General features: G+C 52.5%; 1 protein-coding gene across 1 annotated transcript in view; it reads left to right on the plus strand.

Moving 5' to 3' along the window:
• Nucleotides 1-412: 412 nt before the first annotated feature.
• RHEB (Ras homolog, mTORC1 binding) overlaps nt 413-24,557 on the plus strand; it is a 36,464-nt gene continuing 12,319 nt past the window's right edge. The window contains exons 1-2 of the mRNA XM_054593441.1: nt 413-641; nt 20,530-20,601. Of these exons, the coding sequence (XP_054449416.1) occupies nt 590-641; nt 20,530-20,601 (124 nt within the window). The 5' untranslated portion in view covers nt 413-589. The remainder of the gene's footprint in view (nt 642-20,529; nt 20,602-24,557) is intronic.

The raw sequence follows: 24,557 nt of genomic DNA on the forward strand, positions 1-24,557 counted from the left end.
AAACCTCACTGGCGCACAACCCCGCGGTTGCAGCCTGATTTTATTTTTAGCTAAGGGACGCGCAGCTCGCCCTTAGGCTCCTCCTTATCACCGCCCCCAATGGGAGACGGAGTTTACGTCGCGTCATCGCGCGGGCGGGCAGGGTTTGTCCAATCAGCTCTCTGGGAGAACTGGCGTAATTAAAAAGCGGCGGAAGGAGGTGGGAGGGTCATGACACAGCGAGTTTCAGTCGAGACTTTTCCGGAAGCTTCTCGGCGTCCCCTCTTTTCCCCTTTTAAGTAAAACGTCGCCTGACGCACTCCCGTGCGTTTCGAGGGCGGAAGCGGCCGCCGCGGCGGGGAGGGCGGTGCTGACGCGCGCGGAGAGGGAGGGAGGGGCCGCCGCCGGCGGGCGGTCACGTGGGCGTGTTTGGGGGTGGGGCCGCGCGGCGGTTCCGGGCGGTTGGGCGCGCGAGCCAGGAGCGGAGGCAGCCGCGCCCGCCCGCCCCGCCCCTGGATGCCGCTCTGCCCCGGCGCGGCCGGCGATCGTAGCACAAGAGCCGCCGCCGCCGCGGTTGATGTGGTTGGCTTGGGGCTAGGAGGCCGCCAAGATGCCGCAGTCCAAGTCCCGGAAGATCGCGATCCTGGGCTACCGGTCTGTGGGTGAGTGACGGACGCCGCGCGGCCTCCTAGCGCCGGGGCCCAGCCTCGCCTGGGCGCCGGACTCGGCGGGCCGGGCCAAGTTTGGGGCCGTCGCGGCCATGTGGCGGCCGCGCGTTTCGTAACCAGCCGCCCGCCGCCGCCACCTCCATTTTGAGCGGAGGCGGCGGCGAGGCCGGGCCCCGCGGGGCGGACGTGTCTGCGGAGGCCGCGGACGCGCGGGGAGTTGGGTTCGGCCGGGCCCGGGGTGGCGCCGGAGGGGTCCGCTGCCCTGCGGGAACGGCCGCAGGGCACCCCGGGGGAAGAAATCGCACCTGTCTCCCCGCCTTTGCGCGGCTCGCGGTCTTGATCGCTGCTAAGCAGCCTTTCCGCCCCAAATTAAATCAGGTCCGTAGGATTTTAACAAAGGAAGCAGCACCTCGGGGGTTTTTTGTTTTTTGTTTTTTTTCCCTACCTGTGGTGAAGTTCAGCATTCTAAAGAAAATCGGGGGCCTCTAGGACGTTTGGCTACGGAGGGCACGTTTCCTACGAAGAAACCTTAAAAGAGCCCCCAAATGCTGCCGGCGACCAAAGTAAGGAAGGCAGGGAAGAATAAATTTCTGTTTCGGTGTCCTATTTTTCTTCGGGAAAAAATAAGGTCAGGTACTTGTAACCAGGCTGTTAAAGTAATCCAAAGTTTGTTTTGTATCGTTATTTTCCCCCTAAGAGTTTGACATATTGGAAACTTCTTGGCGGTCGCCCCTTTGCCGACCCGAAGTGATCTTTGGTGGGGTGCGGGGTGAACATGGTACCAAAAAAAAAAAAAAAAGTGAGAAAGCAGAACCGTTGAACTTAACCATGCTTGAGGGTGAGGCTTCGTTGTCTTTGACAACCAGGTGACGTTTATCTTTTCGTGTCGTTTTTAAGAAGTAAATGGCTAAGGAAAATGTGCTCTTGTCCGCAGTGGGAGGGAGGAGGTGAGAGCGAGGGTTAGGGTTCTGGTTGGTGGCAGGAGAAGGTGACAGAAACTGCCATAGGGAGGCTCCCTGGAAGACTCCCCGACTCCGCTTTCTGTTCTCCCCCCCCCCCCCGCCCCCCATTTTCCGCCGCCAGTGCCAGGGTCTGTGCTCTTTGACCAAGATGGGCTGGAGCCTGCTTACTCATCGTTTTATCATCTCTGTTTTATCATATCTCTTCGTCAAAGTGCTGGGGGGTGGGGGGCGATTCAGAGGCACTTGTACAGAGATAGCAGGTTCCAAGAGTCATGGAAGTTAACTCTTGTATGGCGCAGCGCCAGAGCACAGGTATCTGCGGGGAGGAAGAGGTGACAGCCCTAACAGCTGCCGCGTTAAGTGCCCCTGCGTCCCCGTGAGGCTTTTGAAGTCACTGACAGTCGGCTGGCTCCCCAGCGCCCAGGTGGAGCCGCGGCCTGAGTCGCCTAGCGCTTGCTTGTCTGCAGCTCCTGTTTCTCGTGTGCGTTTTGAAGAGTGGGGCTCTGACATGTCCTGGCTGTTCCTGAGCGAGCTCTCCCCGATCAGGCACGCAGGGCCCACTAAGCGAGCTAGCAGCGTCTGGGTAATCAGGTTACAGGTGACGTGTACTCGGACTGCCTGATTTCAGCACAAAAGGACATGCGAAGCAGCCTGGTTTATTTACCCCTTGAAATTTTTGAGATGGTGGTTCTGGTGCCCAGTAAGCTGGTCTAGTGTTTTATCACTCTTTTGCTAAAGAAATTCCTTATGTTTAACTGAAGTCCTGTGTTACCTTCCTGCTAATAACCGCCGCCCCCCCTCCCCCACCGCAAAGACCCAGATGTGGCAGGTCACCCCTCACTCAGCCTCCTCTTCACAGACATTTACTAGAAACTGCTGTTTGCTAACTACTGTTCTGAATAGCCTCTGGTGGGACAGAGGAAGTTCTAGTCCCTGTTCTCTGTGCCCTCAGTGTCTCCTCATTCCATGCTACTTTATTTTCTCCATGTTTGTTTCCCAGTGTAGCAATGATTGAAGTGAAGGTGTTTTTGAGAGATTAAATTACTCCCAGTCTTTGCGTTTGATTTCAAAGCCAGGACATTTTGTAGTTTGTAGGGGCTTTTGTTTTGCCAGCATCAAAGAAGGGAGCAACTCCCTGATCCCGTGTGCTGGCCACTCCTCAGGGACGGCTTGGTGTCGGGACTGCCGGGAGCTGGCAGAGCGTGTGCTTGCGGAGGGCACAGGGCTAGGGACGTTAGAAACCTGTGTTTCCAGGCTCTGTTATTTCGTGATGTTCAGCTGCTGCGTCACGGACAGGGACGGGGACGGGGAAGAGCGGTAGGAAAAGGCACAGCTAGAAACCATACCCTTCTTAGGATGTCCGTCCTCTTAACTAAACAGATAGTGCGTGACAAGTGAGTACTTGTCACGCCACAGGCTTTATTTTAAAATTTCGCCTTCAGATATAACTACACATTACGATTGTTTTACTACTTGGCTTTCAAAATTTGTGTTTTCTTTTTTTTTAAAAAAACATGGATAAAACTACCAGTAAGGAAAAGGCAATTCTCAGGTAATTTGTACAACTTTTTTTTTTTTCCCCTGAAGTACTTTTCCTGTTGTTTACAACATTAAGCTTTTTAAGGACACGTCACCTCTAACGCAGGCTGGCTTTCGGGGAGGCTTTGTGTTCATTGTGTTAGTGGTGGCTGAGGGTCCCGGCTCCCTCACACCCATTGTTTCTGATGCAGATGAGCAGTACCGCGGCAGGAGGTGACTCGGCTCCATCGAACTGAAGTTGTAGAGTCAGGTAACCATCCTCAAGTAAAACAGGGTGCATCCTTCGCTGGTGTTTTCTCCAGAGGCTTGGATAATCCAGTTTACCATTCGAGCAGAATCGAAGGTTGTTTGTAAGCCTCTGAGGTTAACAAGAGAGGTGGGATCACAGGAATGTGAAGAGTTAGGAGAGAAAATGGAACAACTCTGGTTGGATAAAAGGCAGTTCAGCAAAAGTAACACCAGTTATTACCTTGTTAAATGTTTTAGGTAGTAGGAAAGATGCAGCCTTTGATTGGGATACTTCATAAAGAAAGACATCATTAAATTTGTTCCAAGCAGAATACCAGCTAGTTGTGTTCTGATTTACTATTTTTAAATTACCCTTTTCTGACATATTCCATTGAAAAAAAAGCAAAACATTGTTTGATTGGTCGCCATGTATAAAATCTGTTAGTATGCGAAATGGTATGTTCAGGTGCATAACAACATCCTATACTGGTCACCTTGTGTTGAAGCTTGAAATTAACTTTTTTTTTTTTTTTTTTTTTGGCATCATTCATTGTTCTGTACAAGAGAATAATCAGAGCTTGGGTTTGTGAATGATTATGACTTTTCAGTGCTGAGTGCTATTTGACTGTCCGCGGAGGATCTGTTTACCCATATTTACGCTCATCGCCCGAAAAGGAACTGCCTGCTGGCAGCCCCTCCCTGTGCTCCCGTGCTTCTGCCCCGGCGCCCACTCCCCTGCGTTCTCTGTCTGAATTTACCCCATCTGGGCATTTACGTAAATGGAATCATGCACACACAGTCTTTTGTGACTGGCATCTTTCATTCAACATAAGTATTTTCTAGGTTCATCCATCCTGTAGCTTTATCCGTAATTCATTCCTTTTTGTTGCCAAATAATACTCTATTATCTGAACATAACACAGCTCATTTCTACATCCATCAGCTGACGGACTCGTGGGCAGTCCCCACATTTGGCTATTATGAATAATGCTGTTATGAACGTTCCTGTACACATTTTTATGTAAACGAATGTTTTGACTGATCTTGCTCATATTTCTAGGAGTGGAATTGCTGGGACATGGGGTGACTTTATATGTAACATCTTGGGAACTGTCAAATTGTTTCCTGAAGCAGCTGCACCGTTTGATAATCCATCAACAATTGAAGTTGCTTTCAGTTTTCCCCCGTCCTCACCAATGCTCAGTATTGTTTGATCCCAGTAGCCAGCCTTATGGGTATGAAGTGGTATCATACACACGATGTGCAAATAATTTCCGTTCTGTGCGGTGTTTTTTCACTTTCTTGGGGGAAACGTTTTGCTTCCCTTACAGCAAGAAGTTAAATTTTTTATTTATTATTTGTTTATTTTTGAGAGAGAGAGCGAGAGACGACGATTTGTCGTTCGCCTCATTCACGCATTCCTTGGCTGCTGCTTGTACGGGCCCTCACCGGAGATGAAACCCGCCGCGTTGGGGCGTATTGGGGCGATGCTGTAATCAACCGAGCGACCCGGCCAGGGCCACAAAGTTAAATTTTAACAAAGTCTAAATTTCTTCTTGTCACTTGTGTTTTTGGTATCATAGCTAACCACTGCTTTATCCAAGGCCTTGTGGCTTTTCTCCTGCGTGTAGTTCTAAACGTTTTCTATTTTTAGCTTTTACATCTGGGTTTATGATATATTGAGAGTTAATTTTTGTAAATGATGGGAGACGGGTACAACACTGTTCTTTTGGCTTAGTTCTGGCCTCTGTTCCTATGATCTATATGTTTGTCCATGTGCTTTCCCAGTATCACTGCCGTGATTACTGTAGTTATGTGGTAAGTCTCAAAATAAGAGAGTGTGAGTCCTCTAACTTTATTGTTTTTCAAGACTGTTTTGGCTCTTCTGAGTCTCTTGCATTTCCAGATGAATTGAAATTCCTGAAGGACTAGCTTATCAATTTCTGCAAAAAAGCAACTGGGATTTTGATAGCGTGTCTTACAGTTTTGCAAGTATCTTCAAATGTCTGATTTAAAAAACAGCTGAATTCTCATATCTGCTTCTGAATTCATTTCGTTGCAATGTGATACCCTAATGAAGTACATGAAGGGAATCCAGCCTTGAGCAGGTACGCGGTTGGAAGGGGGGAGTATTTTAATAGCTTTCCCAGACAAGTGCAGATATTCTTTGATACCAGAACTCTCCATAGGTGGTAGTTTCTCAGAGGTCAGTTGAAGTGTGCAATCTGAAATCATATGGATGAATTTTCTGCCCTGTACATTGAACTCTGTTGGATTGTTTTTGCGCTTTGAATGGATCTTCTACCCATGCCTGATTTTGTCACATCATACATTGATCATTTGGAAAATACGGGTCCACTGTTAGGGAGATCCTTCCACATTCTGACACATTTCAATATATATTTTAAAGTCATATTTTTTAATACCACCACCAGTCTCAGAAAAATCTAGATTATTGGGAAGCTGCTCAGTTCACTGTGAGTGATGCAAGTTTTCCAAACCTAATTTCCTCTTGCGAGTTCCAATTTGTTGGCAAAGTGCTAGCAGTTTTGCTTGGAGTGACAGTCTCATTCCTTTCATTTTCAAGAAAATGTCTGCCAAATCCCCACATTTGAGATAATGACCGTTTGTTGGTCAGTCTTGAAAGTAAAAATGGTGCTCCATGATCAAAGTGGCTTTTTTAGCCCGCCTCCCCAGCAGGCACCTCGCCGGAGACAACCAGCCACTTCGGCACGCAGCAGGGCTCCGCGTGCACACCTGCGTCCCATTTGGTCGGGCGGAGCACAAAAAAGTCATGTTCCTAAGGGTCACGGTTTAATAAAATTAATAATTATACTGCTTCCTCAAGGACACTGTTACGTGAAAGCGGCTTCCTTAACGTGGAAACTGGGAGCGAAGAACACAGCAGGCTTCCCCTCCCGTTTGCTCCCCGTCTGCACTCAGGACTTGTGCCGAGGGGCACCAGGCTAGAGGTGTTCCCCACTGTTGCTTCTGCACCATTCATGAAAATACGAACATATGGAAAAAGAGAAATAACATCTTGGCATTTCTATGAAAATAGCATTGCCCTCATAAGCCCCCTGAAAAGTTCTCGAGGACCCCTCGAGTCTGGCAGCCTGCCCTTTAAGAGCTGCTGAACTGCGGTGTGCAGATTCCTACTAGACGGCTCGCTGTTGTGGAGTCGAATCCAAGCAAGCTGCACCCTCGCTGCCGTGGTGGTGGTGGTTGGGGAGCCCTCCTGAGAAGCGAGAGGCCCTGCAGCATTGTGAGCAACAGGGAGGGGAGGCAGGAAGAGCTGGGCTCGCGGGGGCAGGAAGGAAGCCGAGTGCTGGAGCGCAACCACGTGGGAGCAGGAGATGAAGCCGTAAAGGGAGTCGGGAGCCGGGCCTGGCAGCGCGGCAGGGCAGCATTCCCGGGAGCCGGGAGCGCAGTGAATTCCTAAAGCCGGGTGCAAGTTAGGGTGCCTCCGTACCAGCTGACTCGGCCTCTGATGGTGGGGCAGTTAGGGGTATGTTGTTTTCTGACCTGGTGAGGGTGAGGCTCCCCCAAAATAATAAAGCTTGCCTAGGGTAGCAGTGTTTGCGGGACCTGTAGGCTAATACTAACGTGGTCAAACACAGGAATCAGGATGGAAGTAAAAACAGCAACCTGATCACAAAGTGAGGAACAGCCCTCTTTCCCTGGGGTCATGAAGTCCAAGTGTGCGCCCCTTTGCTTAGTGTAGAGCCAGAGTATGGAGTCAGTAGTTTTCATCTTGTTCCTCAGTAGGTTGTACGTAGTTATGGGAATAAATCGGAACTGAGCGTGGATGTATTGTGCAAGTTAAGCATTACGAAATCCTTCATGGTCACGCTGAGAGAACCTTTATTCTCGTTTCCAGTTTGTCCGGAAGTGCCAAAGTAAGGCTTAACGGTTTCTGGGGAGCTCGCCCTCGGAAACTGACGCCCACCAGAGCGCACCTGCAGGGTGCCCGCAGCGGGAATCGGCCGGTCGACTCAGAAGTATAACTCACTATCTCAAAACGCAAAGGTCCTGGAATAGTGTTTCAGTATTTTAATATTCTTAAGCGTATATTGGGCTTCTGATGAAAAAGAGGTCTGTGGACGCAGAGGACGTGGGAATTTGAAGTCTTTAAGTATTGGTCTAGCACAGACGTGCCAGGAACCTTGGCACGCTCTGTGGACAAGTGGACAGAGGGCCATTTAAGGATCCTGATGCAGTTAACTCCTGCCTGCCCCTTGGCTGGCGGTGCAGCTGGAACACAACTGAGTCCCCTGCCTCCCTGCCACCCCTCTCCGTTTCTCTTGCTGTGCTAGCTTGCTGGCGGGAAGACCTGGCGGGGAATGGGGTGGGGTTTTGAAACAAATTGGTATTTTAACAAGACGCATGATCCTTTTTTTTTTTTTGAAAGATTAAAAGTTGAATGTTCCGCTGGCTGGTGGGGCTCAGTGGATTGAGCGCCAGCCTGCGAACCCAGAGCTCTCCAGTTCTACCCCCAGTCAGGGCACATGCCTGCATTGCGGCCTGGTTCCCATTCGGGGGCATTCGAGAGGCAGCTGATGGATGTATCTCTCACACATGGGATGTTTCTCTCCTTCTCTTCCTCCCTCCTCCTCTCTCTAGAAATAAAAATTTTTTTTTAAAAAAAAAGTTGAATGCTTAACTTCAATATGTGAACATGGGAACAAAGATGCTGGCATTTACAGTTAACATAGTTTTTATGAAATGGAAATCCTTTTCTAAGACTTGTATGTCTTAGATATAAATGCATCTGGCTGATAGTTGGGGGTTTTTTTTTCCCCTCCAAATCTCAGTCACATTTGGAATTTATTTTAAAGAGAATATTTTAAAATACAGGTTCTCTTTTTTTCTTGTTCATGATTTGTATGAATGATTGGGTTTAAAACATAAATGGCAAAATTGAACCACCGTGACTTACCATCAAGATGGGAGAGGGTTCACAATGACCTTGGCAAACTGGACGCCCCGAGGTAAAATACGACGGTGCGCCGCGTGAGGGGGAGGGGGAAAACACTTGGACCTCCCGCCTGTCCGCTGGGGAGTAACTGGGTGTGGTGCGGTGGGTTTCCAAGCTGGTTTGAATGGCCTCCACGCGCCGGTGGCTGAGGTCGGCGAGCTGGGCGCCCGGGACCTCGCGGGGCTTGCTGCAGAAGGGCCGCACAGGGGGAGCCGTGTGTTTGTGTCAGAGGAACCCCTGTGTGCGGGTTGCGCTCCTGAGCCTGGCAGTTGGCCCTGTTCCCGCCATGACCGCCACACAGCTCGCTGGCAGAGCCTTCGCCCTGGTCTGGGGGCACGTGTGGAGGAGCGTGGCCAGCTCGGGGTAGCGGCTCTCAGCGTGGAGTCCGTACTCTCCCGGCAATGCGCACACGTTCCTGGGGGAAGAGGCCTGGGCAGTCGTTGTCCGTCTATCCAGAGGATTCCAGTCCCCCAAACAACTGAATTGCCAGAAGGCCTGGTCGAGGAGGACAGAGTGGATTGAGTGTCCCATGTTCTCAAGTAGGTGTTGGGTACTGTGCACTCAGTCCCAAAGACGGGGGCCGTCCTGGTCACTGCCCTCGGGGCGCGCCCGCCTGCCCAGAGCCACTGTGCGCGGTCACTGCTACGGACGGTGGCCATGGCTGCTGTTTTTAAATGTTTACGGGTGCCGGGCATCCTTGAACTCTGTGAGGTAGGGACTGTCACTCTGCCTGCCTGGCAGGTGAGGAACCTGAGCCGCAGGAAGGTTCAGGGGTTTGACTTCGGTCGGCAGCGCCGTGGCTGGGCCAGGGTTTGAGTCGCAGCAGCGCTCTGGGACATGCGCTCCCTCCTGACACACGTCATCACTTGGAAACAGTTGGGGTAAATGCTCTGTGAGGAACAGCCCAAGGGAGAGCGGACAGCCACGGGTGCGGGGAGAATGGGCCGTGGCGGGCTGTCCCGAGATCCGGGGCTGCCGGGCAGAGAGTGGGAGCATGGGGGCGGCTCGGCCTGTGGTGGGGGTGGGGAGAAGGCCGTTCGCCGGGGCTGGCGAGTGAGGACGGGGCAGTGGGGCAGGCTGGGGGGCCCTGGCAGGAGGGGCGGGCCTCTCCCTGCAGGCGGTGGGAAGTCGCTGAAGGGTTCTACGCAGCAAAGAGACAGTGGTCTGTACCAGGACTGGCAAACTCGTTCTGTAAAAACCAGATAGTAAGTGCGTCAGGGTTTGTAGGCTGTGCGGCCTCTGTCGCAAATACTCTGCACGCCAGCGGTTCCAGAAAATACACCAACCACTGGGCATGGCCATGTGCCAGTAAAATTGTATTTATGGACACTGGTGTAAATTTCATTGAATTTTTCACATGGCATGAAATAGTGATTGGTTTGAACCATGTAAAGATGTAAAAACCACTCTTATTCGTAGCTCATAGGCTGTGCTGTGCACGTCTGGCCCCTGGTCTGTAGTCGGCTGATCCTGTTTTACGTCTCAGAGGATTCCTCCCACTGTTCCGCACAGCAGATGAGGGCACTCGGGTGGAAGTGGGAAGGCTGCCGCGTGTTGAAGCCCACCATTGACGGGCCATGCGCGGGCGGGGTGCTGGCGGGGTGGAGAGGAGGCGGATTGGAGACGCATTCGAGGAAGAAGTGGACTTTGTGACGTGGGAGGTGCTGAGGCCGACCTTCAGGCGGTGGCCCGAGAGCCTGAGTGGTGGCACCGCGGGCTGGAACGAGCGACGGTAGGAAAGGACCAGGGTTTGGGGTGGTCCGCGGGCTAGGTCCCGCACTTGCCCTGTCACCCCGTGGCCCTGGGGACAGGTGCCTCTCCTGCAGCTGGGGCTCCCGTGTTGCCCGAGGGTCTGCCTCAGCACGCCCTCAGCCTGCGGGGCTGTTTCCCTGTGGCCTTGGGCAAAGGAGGCCGCGAGACCTGCTTGACCCCACGCTCGCTCGCTCCCCCAGGAAGGATGCTGAGGACCCCTGTTCGGCTGCAGGCGGTTTCCGGTTTCCTGCCTGGGCAAAAGGGGAAGTTGGGCTCCTTGTCTAGACCTTTTTGTTCTGCACTCTGCTACCAAAATGTGTGAGTATATTTAATGAAATAAATTGTTTCTTCCTCTGACCATGTTTCTGGATGAGCATTTTCCTAAACAGGTGGACAAAGTGGACATGCCTTCTGTTTCTCGGACCTGTGGAAGTCTTTCTCATTGGCAGCCACGCCGGGCACTGCGATGCCCGTCAGCTGTGGGGTGGAGTAGCGTCGTCCAGTGGGAATGTGACACGAGCGACGTGGGGCGTTGGAAGTTTTCTAGGAGCCACGTGAGACAGGGCAAAAGAAGCCGTTGAGATTGACTAATACAGTTTACTCCAAAATGTTACATTTCAGTCTGCAGTGCATATTGATCTTTTTACATTTTTGATGCCCAGTTTTCAAGTCTTGTGTATGCCTTAGTGACCCACCTCAGTTAGGACCAGCCCCCTAGGGTTAGGACAGGTGCTCACTGTCCGCGCGGGAGCAGCGGCTGCCTGCGGGTGGGCATCGCGAGCCTCGCGAGGGGTGCCCGGGTGTCAGTGAGTGGGCTCTGCAGATTTGGGGGGACTCCTGAGGGTGTCACCTTCACAAATCGCCGTTCGTGCTGACTGGTGACTGTGCTTTAACTTACCGCGTTAGTACCCTTACATCTTGTTGCTACTTGTTTGATCAGTCTTAGACTTCATGCTTTTTAGAATGTTAAAGATGGTGTTAAAATTTTAGGATTTATTTCCTGTTCGTTTTTCTCCGGCTTTTTCCCACCCTAACCCCCAGCCTCTCCCCAGTTTTGGCCACAAATCTAGCAAAATGTATCCTTTTTTGTCACCCAGCATTTAATTTCCTGCATTTTACCGGGCCTATCCCCTGCCTTGCGGCTTGGCATTAACTCCCCCTGTAGACACGAGTATCCTAATGATCTTTACAGAGAAGAGCTTCATGGCCTTTCTTGGCCGCACTTTTTTTCTTTATAGTTTAGTAACCCGGACAGTTTAAATTTTTTCAATTATGTAACTCACATCTTTGTGTTATAAACTTGTATTTCTCATATTCGCAGAGGGACATATCTGGAAGCATAGTGCATGGCAGTAGCGAGCACCCAGCAAGCACTTGAATGAGTAATCGTTTTATGAACCAGTTTTACTTGGTTATTCTGTGACTTGTCTTTGTCATAATAATTGCACCTTGTGTTTTTTTTTTCTTCTCCCTCTCTCTCCCCTAGCATCTATTTTTAAAAAATTAGGAAAGGAGTGTGAGAAAGAGATGATGTCAGCTCCGCCTCACTCATAGACAGGCACAGTGAGAAAATCCATGCGAAAATGTTAACTCAAAACCGGATCTCGCCTGTCAGGTGTGGTGAACAATGAAACTGGATTCCCTGTGTCACGTGCCCTCATCTGACCCCACGTGTGGTAGAGATACGGGTGGGACTGCGCGTGAGAACTCCTCCCGGGAGGTGCTGCTAGAGAACACACAGGACCCGCTCACGCGCCCCTTTCGTATTAGAGCGCCGGCGCCCTGACTGGAGTGGGCGTCCTCCCGCGAACCTAGCAGCCTCCGGTTCGGTCCCCAGTCAGGGCGCACGCCTGGATTCCAGGTCACGTCGCCGGTTCGGGGGGTGTGAGAAGCAACTGAGTGATGTTTCTCTCCCTCTCTTTCTCCCTCCCTTCCTCTCTAAAAATAAATAAATAAAACCTTAAAAATGAAAAACAACCTGCAAGAGGGAAGAGGGATGTTGGGGTGAGTGTGTTTTTCGGAAGGCTGCCTTGGGGGCCCTGGTGTAGAGACGCATGCGTGCCTGTCTCCCCGCCTGCTGTCAGCAGAACTGCACATTCTTACTGAAGTGGACGCGGCGCTTGGCCAGCACTTCATGGGCATTGCTGTCACGCCCAGCCACGCTGGTAAACCTTCGCGCAGGTCTTTGTTCCTCTGGCTCGTCTATCGATGATGTGTTCAGGGCACAGTCCACTTGGAACCTGGCCTGCTGGTTGCAAGCCTGGTCCGTTTACCGACGTCCGCTCTGTCGGTGGCTCCCAGAGAAGCGCCTTCCTGCGCTCATGCCGTGCCGGTGCCAGCCGCGCGCCGTACCAGTCGGCGGCCTCTGCTTCTGTGTCGTCCAGTCGGCCCAGGCGAGTCCAGCCCAGTCTCCATCAGCCGAGGCCACCAGCGGGTGACTGCGGGAGCGGCAGAGGCCCCGGCCGAGCACAGCCGTGACTGCAGAGCCGCGGCCAGGCGCGGAGCCGGAGCGGCGTGTGGCACAACCACGGAGAGCCGACGCGCCGGTGTCCTGCGGGGACGGCATGGTTCTGTGTTGTTTTGAGGGTTTGACTGAAATAGTTGTTACTGTAAGTCATTTTCATAGACTTCAGATAAATTTATTCGTCACAATTATTAGAATGCATTTTTCTCCTAAGCAGATCGTATTTGCCTTAAGAACATTACTGATAATATTTATGGAGGACTTAACACATACCAGGTGTTCAACATGTGTTTCCGTTTAATCCTCCCGGCCCCTGTGAGGTAGGCGCTGTTCTCATCGCCACTTTCCGAGGAGGCGGGCGCGGGACACGGCCTGCAGCCGCGTGGCCAGGCGTCGCTGTCCTGTGCTGCCTAGGAAAGAATAGTAACTGTCTTGTCTTCCTTTTTTATGCTATTTGGCTGAGGTATAATATACATGCGGTAAAGCTTGACTCTCCGTGTGAATTCTTTTCTCCCTGGGAAGGTGCTGGGGTCCTTCCCGGTGGCGGCCAGGTGTGTCGCACCGACATCTTCAGAAGTACCTGTGGAGCAGTGTCGCTGGACTCAAGGTGAACTGCGTTGGTAATAACTTGGAAAAAGCTTTGTTGACATTGGCGTGCCGTGCTAGGGTTTAATAACCACTTGCCGGACGTGTGCTGGATGCCGGGAGCCGGGCCTCGAATTGACAGTCCCGTGTGGTCAGCGCGAGCGTGAGGGTTCGAGGCCGAGAGCGGTCAGCTTCTCCGGACACGCAGCTGGAGTCGCGGACCCTGGACCTTCAGCCACCGTGTTGCTTCTCTAACAAATCCATTCCTTCAAGTCTGTGATGCTTGTTTTTTCTGTTGTAGAGCTCCCGTGAAGAGGGGCGTGTCGCAGGATACGAGGAGTCTTAGAAATAGAAAAGAGAGTTTTTGTGTGGTGAATACCTTCTGCCCTGTGAAGATTACCGCAGATTATTCCATTACTTCCTTGAAATGGATGCTGGTCTGTGTTTTATGTCAGACGGTGGGAACTTATTTCAAAAGATGTAACCTAGGGTTTTTTAAACATTCTCCTAGAATGGTTGTGTAAAAGTTTTTTAAATTCACTTCATTCTGTTTTGTCTTCTTATGTAAGTGTTGTAGAAGTGATGCCTTCAGTAATCTCTTTGGAAACAGCATATTTTGTTAGAGTCTTTGGCAGACCTTTATAAAGTTGACTTCACCTATTCCAGTTTTGATGGGTGTTCTTTCCCTTAAGACAGAAAGTCCCTCCCGTGGTCAGGAGCCCGCTTGCAGGTCCGCGTTTGCTCTGACCCCCTGTGTCCTCCCATCTCTTCCCCTCCTGTCTCTTGGGTTTTCTCCTCAGCCTCCTGCTGGCCCCAGCCCAGGGTGTCTGGTAGGGAATTGGTGACTGTGTCCAGTCCTAATTGCCACCTCTCCCAAACACACACAAAACCGCGGCCCCAGTGGGCAGCAGCCCTCGGTAAGTCTCTGCCGGGCCGTCTTGTGGCGGTTACCCAGGGGCGCCGCGAAGCCGTCGCTGAGGCGGGTGTCTTTGACGGAGCCGCCCCGTGCCTGGAGGATGTCGCTCCTGGGCTCTGTCAGCTAAGAGTGGCGTGGGGTCAAGGGACACGTAACATTCTATGAGGCAGGGAGGGCACTTACTTCTTTAAAATACAGATTCACCCACTAGAATAGTGGTTTTCATAAAACAGTAAGTTTTTCAGTTTTATTGTAATAATGCAATTAATCTTGTAATTAAGATGCTTTGATGACAAATTACTTTAACTCATACTTTCTCAAGCAGTAAGAAAAGATATTTGGCACATAAATGGAAGACTAGAGGTTGACTGAGTGGTCAGTCCATTGGAGAACAGAGGTCCTTCCATCTCTTTATTAGCCGTCCTTGACCTTGGCTTGGAATTGTCCAGGTGATACCAGAGCGCAGCTAAGCCTGAGAACCAGCCCTCCAAACTGCAGGACTTGGTTTGGAGATCAGCTTCACCAGGGAGCTCGGCAGGAATGGAAACCCCGCACCCTCTGCTCACCTGGCATTGTCCCTGAAGGCTCCTCAAACCCTTCTCAGGCGCTGCGGTGCGCGTGCCGCGGTCACGCCGGCCCGACGGCCCCCACGGGCGCACCTGGCTCGGGTTAGTAGGCCGGGGCTGTGAGTGCCTGATCGCTCTGTGGACTGCAGTCCCGTTCGCGGTCAAGCACCTGCACCCGCGAGCCGCCGCGCCCAGCCAGGCCTTGCTGTAGCTCGGAGAGCAAAGGGCGACTTGGAAGGATATTTCAGTGTTTCAGAGGTACTGTTAACAAAGCACCCAGAATGGAGTGAACCAGTGGAGAAACCAAGAAGAGCGTGTTCGCAACCACCCCGGGGGGAGGGAGGTTCAGAAGAGCGGGGAGGGAGTGGCATCCTGAGGACGGGGCTGGAGCCGCTTCTGTCCGGGAAGGTGTGCGGCCTCTTCCTCTGACACGCGGGAGCGCGTGGGGAGGGGAGGCGGGCCCGTGGCTCCGCGGCCTGGCAGAAGGCCAGACCGGGTGCGGGGAAGGCGCAGAGGGTCACAGCAGGTGACCTCAGGTTAGGCACCACCTCTTAGTCATGGCTCTTTCCCAGTGCCTGGTCCACATGAGCTGCTTTAAGTGCTTACGGTCTGAGCGGCTGGAAGGAACCGGAGAATTGGGGTTGCCCTGGAGGCTGGAAGAAATGAGGGTGATCCAGTAAATTTGAGCTCTGCTCAAGGCAGTGGTTCCCAAACTTCAGCCTGTGGCGGAATGGGGGTTGGGCAGTGCTCCGGCCCGCAGGGTTGGTGGGGTCTCAGGACTCCAGGACACTGCCTGTTCCCTGTGAGCCGCGGGGACACCCGGCTGCTGTAGGGAAGGGAGCCTCAGAGAAGGTCGCTGAAGAGTGAGCATGGGGCAGGGGTGCTGGGGGGGGGGGGGGCTTCCTGCGGCTGGGCCGACAGGGTCACCCACGCAAGTGATAGCGGAGATCGCAGGGTTTATTGGGCGCCCAGAGAAAAGAAATGGGGGTGCTTATGAAAGACTGGACAGTGATTTATCTTGGCATAAACCGATAGGGAAGGAAGTGGTGAAGATCGGAGATTTGGGGTGTAAACATTTAGAGTAGTGCGTATGTAACATTTTTCACCGCAGCCTGTAGTAAGAAATACCTTTTACTCGGCCGTTCAGTCACTGATGTGTGTGTAACTGACCCGGAGTTTCGTGGCCCCTTCCCTGTTTACAGGCCACTGTGGCGTTGCTCCTTGGAAGACAACGCTGATCATAGCACAGTGTGCGTTTCACGGCCTGGTGGGAAAACGTTTCCCAGAGTCGGTCCGGATGAGGTGCTGGGAGTCAGAAAGTGAGGGGCTGGCCGTGCTGCCCCGCTCACTGAGGGGCGCGTGGCGGGGGCACGGTTGGAGGAGGGGTCCCCTGGGTGGGAGCCACGCCGTGATGCGCCCCTGCAGTGGTCGCTGAGGCGGCTTGGCGGCGGCGATCGGCGTGGGACCGCGGGCTTGGCGGCTGACCGGGCAGCTTGTGTGGGTGGGTGTCCGCGCTCTGTACGGCCTTGTGGAGGATTGGAGGAGACAGTGGAAGCAGCCCTTGGGATGGGGTGTGTCCCGGACACAAGGCGGTGGTCCTGAGGGACCGGGGGCCACGCTGAAACCCGCTCCTCCCCAGTGCACCCCGGGACCAGGGGACCAGCCGCCGTTCCAGGGAGGGGTTGGGGGGGGTCCTGTCCACATTGTTTGTTTTGGGTGGTTTTTTTAAGAATAAACATGAAAACCAATTCAAAATTCATCTAAAGCATATCCAAGTATGATATGTAAATGGCACCTGTTTTGCAGGGATCATGAGCTATGAAACTCAGTCAGCAACCTGGTAGTGTGTCTTCTGTAGTGAGAGCGCCAGGGGGAGGGGGAACCGGCTGTGTCAAACTGTCGCTGTAAAGATATGTATGGCAGCTGCTTCTGCCTGCTGGAAGTGTAGAGGAAACGTCTATAAAATAACCGTTACGGTTTTTAAAGTGAAGGTGGTCTCTGGTTTGGAGGAAGAAAATTTGGAGGTTCATGTGGGATGCTGGGCTGTTTTTCCAAACCTTTCCTAATCACGTGTCCTGTCGTCAAACAAACGATTTGTCTCTACGTCACCGTGCATGCACCTGTGCCACCTTTCAGTTCACTGGGATCCCTCGGTATTGGCGTCACGGCCGGCGTGTCTCCGCAAGCGGGGCGGGGGTTCGAGGTCCTCCCCCGTCAGACAGGCTGCCGGGCCTCTGGGAGCGTGCGCATGGCTGACACCTCCAAGAAGTAATTGGTGCCCAGAGTGTGAGTTTGACAAGGACAGAGGCCCAAGTAAACGCATGAGGTTATTATGAGGAGAGATGTGGAAGGTGATCAAGTAAAGAGTGTGTCAGCGGCAGGGCCAGCAGGGCCTTTGGTGGCCGCCGGCAGACTGCATTGGCCGGAGGAGCCGGATTGCTGCCGTAGCCGGTGAGGGCTGCCCTACAGCCAGAAATTACTAGAACCACAGCTGAGAACACTCGGAGCAGAGGGATTCATTTACTAAGAATCATTATCGTTTAGTGCTGACTTGCAAAGATTTCAGCAGTAGTTGCCTAATAAGTCTGCTTTTAATGGAGACAGCGGAAACCGCTGTCCTGTCAGCAGATGTGGCCTTCCTGGCCCTTCTTAATTTAAGTAATCCGCGAGCTCCGCGGAGGGGAGTCGGGGGACGGGCGGCCGAGGCACAGCCCGCGCTCTGCAGCCCTGCCTGTGAGCGAAAGGACCTTGCCCCCGGCCCTGCGACTGAGAAGTGCCCCCGCAGACGGGCTCCTCCATCCCGGTGGCCCCCATGGGGATTTGGGCGGGACTTCATGGTCTGCTTTTACCAGAATGATTGCTTATGGTTTCAAGTTAAGGTGAGTTAGCCCGACAAAAAATGCCTGCCCTTTGTGATACAAGTGAGGGACTTTCCTTTGAATGTGCACCAATAATTGTATTTTTAAAATGGGGTCCACTTCTTAGCGCTAAGTCCATCTGTCTCCTGCTGTCTTGTTTACTGTGCATACCTTTCTCTAATGCTGGGTTGTGGCTCCCTAAATCCCATGAGCTGCCCCCGGCTCCACTCCCCTCACCCTCTCCCTTGCAGGCGGGGCTGTTGAGATGTGCGCAGAGCCGGTGCCCGTGCCAGTTCGGGCCCAGCCACCTGCCCGCTATTTCCCCGCTCTCTTCCCTCCCCCTTGGGGGAGAGCGTCGCGTGCGCCGGGCTCAACCCCCGTCCTGGCTGTTTTTAATCCAGTTCTGCTTCCAGAAGTGTTATTAAAATCTTACTAATTCCTTTCTTTTTACCTTTTCCCATTTGTCTTCAGGGAAAAACTGTTCCTCTTCCTTCCCTCCTTTCCATGTGTAAGCTTCCCCATGCCCCCCAAAAAACAAAACAAACCCTGTCCCTACCTCAGGGGATCAAAGCCCACGAGAGCACCTGGGCATTCTTCACAAGTCCTAAAAAAGCTTTTTTTCTTTTCCTTCTTCTTAATTAAACGTCTTTTGCTTCAAGCAGTAGCATTTTATGTAAATAAGAATTTTCTTATTCTTTAAAATGTTTCAGGTTTGCTAACATAAAACAGGGTTTTTATTGCCATTTTCATTACATAAAACAGTTTTCTATATTTCGAGCTAAATGCCTCTGTGTGAGCGAGCTTATATAACAGGGCTTCTTTGAACGCATTCTTTGGAAACATACGCGGTTCCTAGACAACTGCTGTAGCCGGTGCCGCAGGCAGGCCCATGCTCGGTGCCGGCCAGCGCTGTGCAGCTGTTTCAGGGTCTGTGGAGCTGTTTCCCAGTCGGTTTTTGAGGTGGAGACCCTCTGTAGTCCCCAAGGGTGTGCAAGGGCCCTTGGGGGTCTGAGTTCTTATTTCATTCATTTGTTCTCAAACCCAAGTGTCTGCGGGGTCCCCAAAGACTAATAACAAATGAGGGTTATTTCAGGCGAGTCCGAGCACTAAGAAAGAGAACAGGATGCTGTGAGAGGGCGACGCCAGGGCGGGGCGCTGCCTCAGACGGGGGGTTTCGGCGATGGCTTCTCCCAAGAAGGGACATTTGAGCGTGGACCAGAATGACGGCAGAAGTGCCCCTCGGAGATCTGGGGGGCGGCTGGACCACAGGGGCCGGGGCTGGCAGGAAGCTGCCCCGGAAGAAAGGATGCCGCTGGAGCCCTAGGTGGGGGGTGGGCCTGCGGGCCTGCGGGCCTGCGGGCAGGGCCCGTCCCTGTGGGCCCTGGGCCGGAGTTGGGAGTTCATGCCGATCACAGTGAGGATTTTCAGCAGGTTTGGAGTAACTTGGAACTGCCCACAGCTCTTGCAGGCCGCTGCGTGGAGAGTGATCGCAGCGGTCAGTGATGCTCGTGACCCGTGGACCTTGTGTCAAGCTGCTCGTGGGGAGTAAATGATGAGCCCACCAACTTTCTGGTTGTCTCCCAGCAGCTCCCACTTTTAAGCCAGTTTATTACCGTAGTTTGCCGTCTATAATGCACACTTTTTGCCCCAATTTTTGAGGGAAAATAAAGGTCCACGTTATACATGGGTGGTTCTTGAAATACTTTGTATCTGTTCTTGTGTTTTGTAATTATTCTGGTATTCTGTAAAAATTCTGGTACCATAATATGTTCAAAAATAAATGCCAAAATTCCTTTATAATACAAAAAAACAAATGCCTAAATAAAAATAAACATTAAGACAGAAGGGTTTTTTTCCCCTGAAAGTTTGGGCAAAAAAAAAACCCATGGGAGCGCGTAATACATGGCAGAAATAAGGTAACTGATAAGTTTCTAAGTATAACGGGACCGCTTTTGGTGTGAAAACCTTGTGCCCCCTGTGAAGCGCACCTCTCCGTGGTTTCGGGGAGGCCAGCAGGCTGGAAACCCCAGGGGCGCGGGTTGGCAAGCCTCCCTCCTTGGCTCTGCCTGCAGGTCCCGAGATGGAGGTGGAGATGGAGGTGGACCGGGCAGCCCGCGATTCATCTCAACAGCGGCTCGGAGGGGGCAGGAGGGAAGGGTGGGGTGGAGCTGGGGAGGGTGAAACAGCCTGTCCTTGCACTGTTTCTTCCCAGGGAGCCCTGCTCTGAAGCCCCCCGGGGAGCACAGGCCCAGCCCTCACAGTGGTTTTGTGAGCCCCAGCCATTTCTCGCCCGCCTTTCCTGGACGGGGCACTGCTGGGCCTTGCATCCTGGATGACTGACCCAGAATTTCTACCTTCACTGAGTTTTTAAAATGCTTTTTTTATTTTTTTCAGACTACCCTGTTTAAAAGCTGCACCTTGTAACACACTTAACAGCCCTGTGTGAAAACGTCCAAAGAAACGAATCATGTTTTATTAATTTCCATATGAAAGTTAATAGCCAGACTTGAAGGACCCCAGGGAGACTTAGTTTAGTGTAGACCTTATTTCAGAGTTGTTCGCCTTCAGCCCTGGCTGGTGTGGGTCTGTGGATTGAGTGCCAGCCTGTGAACCAAAGGGCCACCGGTTCAATTCCCAGTCAGGGCAAAGGTTAGGGTTGCGAGCCAGGTCCCCAGGAGGGGGCGCGCGAGAGGCAGCCACACATGGATGTTTCTCTCCCTCTCTTTCTCACCCTTCCCCTCTCTAAAAATAAATAAATAATTTTTTAAAAAAAGGAATTGTTCGCCTTCAACAGAATACGCGATGTGCTTGTTGGTCCGTGATATTTGTTAATGTCACAAAAGCATTTAATTCATAATAGCTTATTTTGACAGGAATTTTAAAAATGCCTGAAAGGTAATTAAAGGAATGTTTTCTGATCCCAATACCTTGAATCTCTTCATCTGTTACAGTGGGGTTTTTTGTAAAATAGTACAATTAAAATTTTTCACGTGGATAATGCCAGTGCATTCTGAACTGTTGCTGTCTTTTCTAGGGAAATCCTCGTTGACGATTCAGTTTGTTGAAGGCCAGTTCGTTGACTCCTACGACCCAACCATAGAGAACAGTAAGTACTGTTTTCAAGGTTGATAAACTGAGATGCTTTCCTTTTGCGAACAGATGGCCATTGTGTGTTTTTGGAGGCCTGGATTGCAGGGGGTATTCAGTTAGACCTAGACCCATAGGTCACTAACAGAGGTCCCAAAAAAGCTTTCAGAAACTTTACCCACTTCACACCGAATGATTTTTTTTATCCCTCCTCCGGATCCTGCCATCTAGAAATTGTCCTTCACTGCCACAGGAATCTGGGGTCCAGTGCTGAAGTCCCAGACTCCGCCGCAGGAACATAGAGAGAATGCAGCCTTTTTTCCCTTCCTCTCACCAGTAGCCATTTTTAGGGGTTCTAAGCTGGAGAAGAAAGGACGCAAACACTGCCGGTCCATTGTTCCTTCCTCTCGTGGACGCACTAGCCGCCCACCCCTTCCAAGCCCTGGGCAGTCTGGTGGAAGCGGGCCGTTCCGGGTCTGGCAGCGGTTGCAGCATTTGAACCGTTGGCCTATCAGACGTGTTTGGCAGAAGCACTGAAGACCAGAGCCAGCCACACCCTTTACTTGGTCCCATTTCAGTCCATGGTTTCAGAATCTCCTGAAGGGTGATTCTAGGACCCTGAGCCAAGCCTCGATTCTCGGGGTCACGGGGGAGAATCTGAGGCACTTCCGTCCCGGGAGGTTGCCTGTTAGAAGCTGGTTTCCGGCCACCTGGAACCCGTCTTCTCGGGTTGTTAACACCAGGCTTACCTAGGATCTGTCACCAGGAACATGCAGCGTCTAACTCGGGATTCATCAGACCCTGCCTGGAATGTCAGACGTGGAGCGTACCTGACAGCTAGATTCGTAGACGCCGCCTGCCCAGAGCTTGCAGGAGAGACTTCGATGGAGGCACACTGCGGCGGGGGTCGACAGAGTTTGACCCCCAGGCCAGATCGGCCCACGAGCCAAGTGTGATTTTGACATTTCTAATATCTGGAAAGAGAAGAACAACATTTGGGACACAGGATCCGGGCTCGGTGGCCGCTTTCTGCTCTGCGGCAGCGGAGCTGACGGGCAGTCGCGGCGGCGACCGTGTGGCCCACGAAGCCTAACACGTTCACTGTCTGGCCCTTTCCAGGAAAGGTTTGCTGACCTCTGGCTAAAAATACCCAGCTGCCCTTCTGCCCCAGAATGCTGGTAGCGGGGGAGACCTGTCAGTTGCTAAACTAACTGGGAAGACACGTGCTTGAGAGTGACCTCTGCCTTCTCAGGAAGGCGGAGCCTGCCTGCTTCCCGCTGACGTGTGCTGTCACGGAAGAGTAAGCCTCCTCCGTGCAAGGAGCAGGTTGATTTGAATGCTGGGCAAACAAGCTCGGTCGTTTCCATTGGAATAACAACACAAGAAAACCATGATTGTGGCCTTAATAGTTGCTATACATAGCAGTTTAGAACGTGGCGTCCTTACAGAGATAAGGCTCGGCTGGGAATGTTATTCATAGAACAACAGAAGATAGTTTTCATGGTAAGTTCTGCTTATAAAAGCGGTTTTTATAATGGTATGTTGTGCCATTTAAAAAGTTGGGTTGGAAGAAAAGTCACGGTGTTAACGTGTAAATGCGGTTTCTTTTTTATGTAAGTAATGGGTCAGACAAACGTCCAACTTCCTCACCTTGATACTGTCTTGGAAACAGTAAAATGGCCCCACTTCAAAGGGTGCCAACATCATCTTTAGTCCTGTTTTTAATGTTTTTCTATATAATAGTGTTTAATAGTACTCTCGGTCTCATAAGCGAATTCATTCAGTCTCAAGGCCAGCGCAGCGGTGAGCATCGGTCTGTGAGTTCCTCCAGAGCTCCTGGGCGTGTCCTGACGTCAGGCTCTCCTCCCTGTGCTTCTGACAGTAACGCGGGCAGAGCGCCTTCCTCCACCCTCCCCGCCACGCAGGAGAAAAACGTCGTTTGGTGGCAGTAGAGAATCAGAGGGCAGGGGAGTTGCCATCATAAATTTGTTGCTAGCAACATAAATGAATGGATGGTATCACGGTTCCAGAAAACAAGGTGCTCTGTGAACTGGAGCTGATCCGGTGATTATTTCTCACTCAGCTCTGATATAGAACAGGGCGTTAATAGCAGGCAGGCAGTGGTGCTGTGCTTCTGTGAAGTGTCACTGCAAAAGTGAAAGTTCTGGGGCTATGTCGTCTTTGAATATGTGTAGGAGAAAACTCCGATAAAGCCACATATGGTTGTGTTAGGGGGCAGACCAGTAATAACACTGCCTGGGCACACGTGCCTTCGCATGGCCTGCGGCGTTACGCGAACGCCTCGTGAGTGAGGCCGGCTCGATGGCACAGCGTGGCCGTCCACGGTCTGAGGGAGAGTGGCGGCAGGTCGCGCCTCTGCCCTCTCAAGGCATGCTGCTGGTGGGTGCTGGCGCCGCCCGGCGGAGGGGGAGCCGGGGCCTGGGGGCCCTGTGGCGGGCAGGCTGCCCGGGGGGTGTGTGCGGAGGGCTCTGTTGTGGGTCTCACTTTGTGAATGCCTGACCTAAGAGGTCTTCAGTCCTTCCTTATGAGATTTTACTAGCAAGTAAGCTGTTAGTCTGCTTAGAAAAGCTTCAGGATTTTAAGCTGGAAATTGGATTAATTTCTCCAAGGACTGAAAAGGGGAGGGAGAGAGGGTTCGAGGAAAGTGGCGTCAGGAGAGAGCTGGCTTCCCACCTCTCCTCGAGGCTGCCAAAGGTCGCTCCCAGCCTATGGGACCCACAGGCAGGTCTCTTAGGACGCGTCCCTTTTCCTGTAGAGATGCCAGGAGGCGCTTTTCCCAGTACAGACGGAAGAGCTTCAGTTCCATCTCACTGCTGCGTGTGGGAGGATTTACATCCTTTTTATGTGCATGGATACACTAAACATTTGTTGATTTTTTTTTTTCCCTGTTCTGTGTACAGTTGCCCTCCTGCCTTTTGACCCCTGCCTCCCCAGCCAGACTCGCCAGGCTCACCAGGCTCTGCGGCCTGACCTCCCAGGTTCCTGACCTGGCAGCGCGGGGCGCCCATGGCGTCGGGTCTCACACCTCTGCCTCTGCCCCTCTGGCCGCTGTGTGGTGGGCTCCCACTGCCGTCCCTTGTCCGTGACCCTGTTCACAGTGCAACCAGAGAGATCCTTTCACAGTAAAACACGAGTCGGAGCAGGTTACTCTCCTGCTCAGCACCCATGGGTTCCCATCACGGTCAGGATAGAAATCTGAGTTCTGACCATGTCTTCTAAGGCCCCGGCTCCCCCGTGCCCCCCCACCCTCCCCCCCCTCCTTCCTCAGCGGCACCGCCGTCTTTGCTGTTCCTTCCTGAGCTTTTCATGTGCTCCTCCCAGGGAAGGTGCCTGGCAGTGGGTCTCAGTCGCTGACTGCCTTCCTCCACTGGGTGTCCACTCACTGAGCTCACCGCGGGGTCTCCGGCACCTAGTGGTGGATGTAATAGGCGCTTGAGAAATAGTTCTTGACTGAATGAGTGGTGTTTGGTAGATAATCTTCTCATTATAATGTTACTTGATAACCACAATTACTTAGTCCTAATTGAAGGCTGCTGTTTTATTGCTCCCCAGCTCTGCGTATATAATTTTCGTCCGGCCTGAAGCGCACACGTGGGCCTGGTGGAAGGTGTGAAGGCAGGTCCCCGCCCCCGCACCTCCTGGCCGCCTGCAGCCGACAGCGACGGCAAATGCAGTTGCGCCCTGGGCATCCGGGTTCAGAGAGGTCGTGGTGTGAGAAAAAACACAGTAGAATTTTTTCTTAGAATTATTTCTGTAGGTGATCATTTCCAGAAAGAGCGCAAGAGTGCTGTCCTGTGGGGCAGCTGCCTGTGCAGTGCGGTCTAACGGCGCCGCCCGCCCCCCAGGTTGCTGCCTCTCGCCCCGCCGTCCGCCTGCCGCGCGCAGTTCCTCTTCTGCTGTCATCTGTCTGGTTTTCTTTCCCTTCTGGCTGGGGGACAGAAGTGCGTGGGCTGG

Source organism: Pteronotus mesoamericanus, unplaced genomic scaffold (assembly GCF_021234165.1).
Source record: "Pteronotus mesoamericanus isolate MK-2021 breed Mesoamerican mustached bat unplaced genomic scaffold, CSHL_Meso_final scaffold_409, whole genome shotgun sequence".
Lineage (NCBI taxonomy): Eukaryota > Metazoa > Chordata > Mammalia > Chiroptera > Mormoopidae > Pteronotus > Pteronotus mesoamericanus.